The following is a 7,815-nucleotide window of genomic DNA, read 5'->3' as shown; positions in this document are numbered from 1 at the left end:
GTGCTGGATTTGTTGGTACTGGTGAGGTTCGGCAGAGACCGAATACCTGGCTGGTAGAAGAAAACCTACCTCACCCTCGGTCTTGCTCTGGTATGTGCAAGGCACACCAGGACCAGTGACCATGCCTCCTGCACGCCTGGAGATGAGGTCACCGCGGGACTGACAGGGACCCCTGCTGGCCAGTGCACCCTTGTACAAAGGATCGGCCCTCTTGTGGTCATTTTAGGCAAGGATGTAACCATAAGCACCACCCTGAATCCAGAAATTGAGGTTTCCTAAAGAGTTCTTGGAAGGCAGTTCCTGGCAGCACTTCAACCTCAGAGAAGCAAAGAGAAGCCAAAACAAAGTCCAGACGCCCTTCATGGCACATTTGCTTTGTTATGGAGGGCAGTGCTGCCAGAGAGAAGTCACTTCTCAAGTTTTCCATATATTGTCCCTACTGGTGTCCTCAGAAAAGTAAATTTGGTGCCACATAGGTCAATATGCTACAAAGTAAGACTGTCCAGGGACCTTGAGGACGTCTGTGCCCCACGAGGTAGGAAGGACGGGCAGGCCTGCCTCCTGTGATGTCCTGGGGTTCTCTGCCATCGGTGGCCTGGGAGCAGGCAGGCAGTGGGCCTGGTACCATGGTCCATGACCATGCTTCGTGAGGGTTCCCATGTGTGCAGCACCGTCTGGACTGGGTTTGGGTGTTTCTGAATCAGCAGCCTGAAGAGGTTCTCTGATGCTTCATGTTAGAAGTCAAGGGACTGGAGGGAGGGGTAGGAATGAGAGGAGAGGGAAGACAGGGAATAGGGAACTTATGCTGGTGGAACAGCTACTTGAATCAACTTTACAACAATGATAATGGTAATGATCATGGTATCTTACAGTAGAGAGCGTTTTCTACATTCCAGACTCTGTTCTAGCCACTTTGCATGTGTTCAGTGCTCAGTCGCTCAGTCATGTCCAACTCTTGTGACCCCATGGCTGTAGCCTGCCAGGCTCCTCTGTCCATGGATTTCCCAGGCAAGGATAGTGGAGTGGGTTGCCATTTCCTTCTCCAGGGGATCTTCGTGATCTAGAGATTGAACCCACGTCTACTGTGTTGGCAGGCAGGTTCTTTACCACTGAGCCAATTGGGAAGCCCAGCCCCTTTTACATATTTATTTACTCATTCCAACAACCGTATGAAGTATGTATTTTTATTTTTATCCCTACTGATAGGAGCTGAGACATTGAGTACCTTGATCAAGCAGACATAGCTTGAGAGGGGTGGGAGAAAGATATAAATGTTCATCATTTAATACAACATCTATGATGCAGATTTTCATCATCTCCATTTTACAGGCAAGGAAGCTAAGGCCCTTGGACCAGCAACATCAGCATCATTTAGGAGCTTATTAGAAATGAAGAACCTTGGGCCCTCCTTCAGACCTATCAAAGCAGAATCTATACAGAACCACTTTTTTTTTTAATCACCTGAAATTCTGCAGGCCTTTCTGATGTCAGTGCTTTTATTGTCCTGTGAGCTGAATCTGTGGTTAGTCTGGATGATACAGTCATACATTTCAAGGCCAAAAAGGCCATTCAAAAGTCGAGATGATTTCAACCCCATAACATGAACTAATGTTTCTAGAGTATTTTGTCATACACTTTGCTTGGTGAGTATTTGTGGAGTCAATTAATGAAACACAGACCCTTCCCCAAGGTTGGTACCTCACTTGAAAAAAGCTGGGGGGCTCAAAGAGAGCTCTTTCTGGGGTCAGCGAGAGTTCCCAGTCAGGGCTTCCAGGACACCATCTGCGGGGCAGAGGGAGGCCCAGGACTGAAATCACAGCCACCCATCCCTCTCCAGTGACCCTTGAGACCCATGAGGCCACTCCTCACGTCTTTCTATGATGCCTCTACCCTTTACAGCTAGTGGTCAACGTGAGAGGACACTTTCTGCTGTGCTAGAGAACACTTTGGGGGTTCCCAGGTGGTGCTAGTAGTAAAGAATCCACCTGCCAATGCAGGGGACATGGGTTTGATCCCTGGGTCAGGAAGATCCCCCTGAAGAAGGAAATAGCAACCCACTCCAGGATTGCCTGGAAAATCCCATGGACAGAGGAGCTTGATGGGCTACAATTCATGGGGTTGCAAAAGGTTAGACATGACTGCTGCTGCTGCTGCTAAATCGCTTCAGTCATGTCCACCTCTGTGTGACCCCAGAGACGGCAGCCCACCAGGCTCCCCCGTCCCTGGGATTCTCCAGGCAAGAACACTGGAGTGGGTTGCCATTTCCTTCTCCAATCCATGAAAGTGAAAAGTGAAAGTGAAGTTGCTCAGTTGTGTCCGACTTATCGACCCCATGGACTGCACCCCACCAGGCTCCTCAGTCCATGGGATTTTCCAGGCAAGAGTACTGGAGTGGGGTGCCAGTGTCTTCTCTGTAGACATGACTAAACACAGAACAATTTTAGACCTTAGAACAACTTTTCAAATATTTTTGACTATGACCCACAATGAGAATACATTTTATGAACCATGAAAGATACAACTGATATATAATTGCAACAAAAGTTTCACAACATAACAGTTGGCCTTAGTACACATGATATACTGATTAATCTATTCACATTCCAATAAACATGTGTCAGAGTGCACTTATCTCACAATCCGCCAATGGATGAGGTGGGTGTTTTGAAAGCAGGTGCCCAGCCATCCACAGGAGCAATGGAATTCAGAGACTCCATCTCAGGGACCCAGTGGTAAGGAAGGGTGATGCTCCTTGTGTCACCTGGAAACACGTTTGTCACAGGAAAGTGTGATCCAGATCCCTCTTTTCTAGAATCCAAACAAGAAAGCTCAAAGGAGAGCTCTTTGCTTCTAAACTTTATACCATAAATAAAACATTGTAGATAAAAACATAAAAGCATTATACTATAAATAATGTATCAATTCTTAGCCATGATTTTCCACAGGGAAGAAGCCACTTCTGAGTGCCCCAGAGAGGAACTCACATGAGAAGAAAGACTGCATGGTTGCAGCTCCAGCACGTGTCCACTTAGTGCCACCAGACAAATGAGTGGCGGAGGCACAAGGCTGAGCTGAGAGCACAGTGAGCCCCCAATCAGTGACCCCAGCAACAACTTCTCAGAGCCTCCGACATGCTCTTTTGTGTTGTGTAACTCTTGGGAAGGTGGGTACAACATGCAGTGTTTTTCTGTCATAGCTGACCACAGAATCCTTTCTTGAAATGTTCTCTTAAAACCTGCAGAACACAGTTTAGAGACCGCTGCCCCCAGTGACCAGTATGCCTCTTCCACTAGTTGCAAGAAACACAGTGTAGACGGGAGGCTTCCTCGCTGCTGTATGAGGGCAGGGCCAGGGTGTTAGGACGCTTCAAGCAGACTTGAAGGCATCACGTATATAGCTGATCACATGAAAAAGCATGAAAAAGGACCTGGTCACCATGTGGAGCAGACCCTTGTTTATGGAGTCACCATTTGTAGCTCACAGCTGAGCTAGTTGTATCCTGCCTACCTCCAGGGGCCACCATTCATAAGACCCTGGCAGTGGCTGAGGCCCTTTGGAGTTCCCAGAGGCAGCAGCAGCCCTCTAAAAACAGGTTTATGTTTCAAACTGTAAAAAACGTTACACAGTTGTCGGCCAGAATATCCAGTACAGTCTCTCTCACCCTGACTGCATCCATTGTTGTTGCTCAGTCACCCAGTCAAGTCCGACTCTTTGTGACCCCATGGACTGCAGCCCACCAGGCTCCCCTGTCCTTCACTGTCTCCTGGAGCTTGCTCAAACTCCTGCCCATTGAGTCTGTGATGCCATCCAACCATCTCATCCTCTGTCGCCCCCTATCTTTCCCTTGACTCCTGTTTTTCTTTAAGTGTAGCTTCTCAGGGTGGAAGTGGGTAAGGCTCTTAAGAGATCAGACTCAGACCTGAGACTTGAGTCCATCACTACTTAACCCACCAAGCCAAGGCAAATAATGCATATTAAAGCTCTTACCAATGTGATCAGCAGTCTCTTTGTAGAAGCTAAGTCCTGCTGCAGCTCCCTGCCCTCAGGCTTCAGCGACTAGGTTCTGAACAGAGGGTACTCTGCCTAAAGTAAATGATTTTCTCCAAGCCTGAGAGAGGTGAGACCCCTGATCACTCGACTCTACCCAGAATTCCTTTCACTTGTTTCTAAACATTTTTTGCTGCCATATGTAAACATTAAGTAACTTCTTGAGTCAAACTCTCATTATCCTGGATTCCTTGTAGACGCACCATCACATTTATCTAAAGCATAAAACAAAAACATAACATATATCTAAAACAAAATACACCTCTGACCTCACAGGTGACAGTTTTTATGGCAGCATCTGTCTGGATTACTTGTTAACTGGAAAATGAGTGTCATATCCCAAGAATAGGAGAGTGAGGACTTAGAAAACCTCCCCAGAGCACATTTTGTGATGTGGGATTTTAGGAGGATGAAATGAACTTCCCCAAGGAGGTACATGAAAGGAAGGCCAGAGAGATTGGTACAGATACATCTCATACCTTTGTTTAGAAAAAAGAAATTCATGCTAAGTTGCTGACAAACTTGCAAAACATCAACCACTCTTTCTTGTTGTTTAGTTGCTAAGTTGTGTCCGACTCTTTGCAACCCCATGGACTGCAGAACGCCAGGCTTTCCTGTCCTTTACCATCTCCTGGAGTTTGCTCAAACTCATGTCCATTGAGTCAGTGATGCCATCCAACCATCTCATCCTCTGTGGCCCCTGTCTCCTCCTTTCCCCAATCTTTCCCAGCATCAGGGTCTTTAACAGTGAGTCGGCTCTTCCCATCAGGTGGCCAAAGTATTGGAGCGTCACCTTCAACATCAGTCTTTCCAATGAGTATTTAGGGTTGATTTCCTTATATTGCAAAATGTCAACTACTCTTTCCAGTTCTCCCTAACAGCATCTGTTCCCCGCTCCCGATTCTTTCCTCCCTACAGACATGTTTTCCCTTAAGTCCCAGAGCCATGGGACAGGGTGCCAGTGCTGGTTGCTGACTTCTGCATGTTGGCGCTGTTTTCCGTGCAGCCAGCCCTATCTCCAGAGGGGTTCCCTTCAGCCTCCCTGCTTCTGCAGAAACCTGTCTGTCTGGACCGTCTGGCCAGCAGCAGTTTCCAGGCCGCTGCTCTATACTTCTTTGAAATGAGGTTGTAGAGGATGGGGTTGATGGAGGCGCTCAGATAGAAAAGTTGCAGAGCAACGATGTTAAAGTACTGAGAGAAGTGCATCATCTGGGAATCTTCGGTATTTATGTAAATGATTCTGCCAACGTGGAAAGGCAACCAGCAAACTATAAAGGCCAGAACCACCACCACTGCAAAACAAAACACAGGCACCAGAATTAGCTAAGCATCCGAAAACAAGAGTTCCCACTGAAGCAATAATCAACAGCGGAATAAATAAAACTCTTGCCTAGCCAGATCCCCACCCCAGAAAAACTACAGGTTACAGACAGCATCGATGTTTGCTTTGAAATTGAATATTCGAGAACAACCAACAACAACTGAATATTCGGCTGGTACATGCACTAGCAAGGCCGGACATAAACTAGAGAGAGTGATTTATACTAACAAGTAGAAATCGTTTTCTTTCCACAAACCTATTTCAGAAACATGTTCTCTATTTTCCGTTGAAAAAAAATTATGCCACGTCTGTACGATCTTTATTTATTTATTTTTACAGGCACGATTGACTTTAGTCCACATAAAGAAACTTTATCTTAACGTGAGGTATCCCGTCTTCTCCAGGGTCCTGTGAATAATTCCACATTTGCGGCATCTAACGGACACAGGCAGTGGGCTTAAGAGCCTGCAATCATTCATCTTGGATCAATCTAGTTCTCTGCTCACAGAGGCTTTGGAAAATAATAGTTATTTACCAGACCCGGATATCCCACCGTTAGGGGCGCTCCCTGGGTGACACAGAGCTCCTAGAAGACGGGAGATGGTTTTCTACGGAGACTGGGGGGACAAGCAGGTGGAGGCTGGGATCGAACCACAAAAGGAAGCGTGGCCAGAAGGGGTGCCGAGGGCTGGGAGATCCCGGGAAAGGGCATCGCTCGGTCGGGGTGTTTAGAACAGAGGCGGCGCCACTTACGCAGGACGCGGACCGTCTGCCGGTGGCCCTTCTCCCGGCCGGAGGTGGCCGGGCCTCGCAGCTGCCCGCGGCTCCTCCACAGCTCGCGCCCGATGAGCCCGTAGAGGACGCTGAGGCAGAGGAAGGGCAGGAAGAAGTAGGCGGTGGTGACCCACAGCATGACGCGCAGCGCACCCAGCTGCCCCGGGCTCGGCCGGCACTCCCGGCTGAACAGCGCGGCGGCGGCTGCTTCGGGCCCCGACGGCCGGGACCGCGGGGAAGCCGGAGAGGACCCCAGGAAGGGCGGCGGCAGCAGCGGCAAGGGGGAGGGCCGCGCGGTGCCGTTTAGGTCCCGGAGCGCATCGTGGCCGGCGTCCTGCTCGACGCCCACCAGAAAGAAGAAGGGCCCGGCGGAGAGCAGCGCCACTGCCCAGAGCGCGGCGATGAGCGCGCGGACGCGGCGCCGGGTGACCAGGACGCGCGCCCGGAGCGGACGGCAGACGGCCAGGTAGCGCTCCACGGCGAGCGCCGTCATGTGCAGCAGCGTGGCATAGGTGCAGCCCTCGCCCACATAGAGCGAGAGGCGGCAGAGGAGCTGCCCGAACACCCAGGGCCGCGAGCGCCACAGGCGGTACAGGTCGAAGGGGAGCCCGAGCAGGATGAGCAGGTCGGACACGGCCATGCTGCCCAGGTATAAGTTGGTGGTGGTCCGCATGTCCCGGTAGCGCCCGATCAGCAGCACCGTCACCACGTTGCCGCTCACCCCTACGGCGAATAGCCCCAGGCACACGGCGGTCACGGGCACCAGCGCCCCCAGGGGGAAGGGCGAGCAGCGGCGCTCGTCGCACGGCAGCAGCGCGGCCCACGACGGCTCCCCGGCGCCCCGCGAAGCGTGGCTGCGGTTCCCGGGGCTGCCCATGGGCGCGGCGCGCGGGGCGGACGCACGGACGCTCGCGGGGTCCCCGGGGCAGGGCCGGGTGCCTAGCGCCTGGCCCCGCAGCGAAAGCGCTTCCTTCGGCGGCCGGCGCGCGCAATGCGCGCGGAGCTCCCGCCGCCCGCACGGCTCGAGCCCCGCTGCAGCGCGCGCCGGAACGCGACTCCGCGGGGTCCGCTTTGAGGGCTGCCGAGCGGGTGGCGCGCAGTCCCCGCCCCCGGCCGCCGCCCGGCCCGCCCCGGCCCCGCGGGCGCTCCCGCTCCCCGGCCCGCGGTGTTCCAGGCGCTTCCCTCCCCAGCTGAGCGCGGGAGGCGGCCGCCCCGGACGACGACTGCCCCGACGCGGGAAAGCGATTTCTGAGCCCCCAACCACGTAGGTTACTGCACCCAGCGGAGTGCGGGCGCTTTTCTGGGGTTGGGTTCTGAGAGGGCCCTTCTGAGGGACCTCGGCTGGTGGCTGCGTCTTGGCGGCTCGGGAGGGAGCCGCAGGACTAATAGCGGGAGAGGAGCTTAGACCGGAATCTAGAGCCCCTCCTGGGTTCTGGCGGTGGCTCGACAGCCGAGTCATCTCAGATCAGCCCCAGCCTGAGGGGGCAACAGCCAGTTCTGCTCTTCTGTAAATTTTCAAATGGTGATGGAGTTGACCAAGTAATTTGAACGATCTCTTATGACTGCAATCTATGGACATGACCATGTCTACTCATTTTAAGGAGCTTCCCTGGTGGCTCAGACGATTAAGAATCTGCCTGCAATGCGGGACCCCTGGGTTCGATCCCTGGGTC

The 7,815-nt window shown here is 52.3% G+C and overlaps 1 protein-coding gene across 1 annotated transcript; it reads right to left on the bottom strand.

Annotated features, from left to right (window-relative positions):
- Positions 1–4,935: 4,935 nt before the first annotated feature.
- Positions 4,936–7,019, bottom strand: MLNR (motilin receptor). Its single transcript, XM_040266957.1, has 2 exons — positions 6,122–7,019; positions 4,936–5,339 (listed from the first exon to the last, which is right to left on the bottom strand). The coding sequence occupies exons 1-2, from the start codon at positions 7,017–7,019 to the stop codon at positions 4,978–4,980; spliced, it is 1,260 nt and encodes a 419-aa protein (XP_040122891.1). The 3' UTR covers positions 4,936–4,977.
- Positions 7,020–7,815: the final 796 nt, after the last annotated feature.

The sequence above is a fragment of the Oryx dammah genome, unplaced genomic scaffold (assembly GCF_014754425.2).
Source record: "Oryx dammah isolate SB20612 unplaced genomic scaffold, SCBI_Odam_1.1 HiC_scaffold_24, whole genome shotgun sequence".
Taxonomy (NCBI): domain Eukaryota; kingdom Metazoa; phylum Chordata; class Mammalia; order Artiodactyla; family Bovidae; genus Oryx; species Oryx dammah.
The sequence above is the reverse complement of the archived record's forward strand: the minus strand, read 5'-3'. Positions and strand labels throughout refer to the sequence as shown.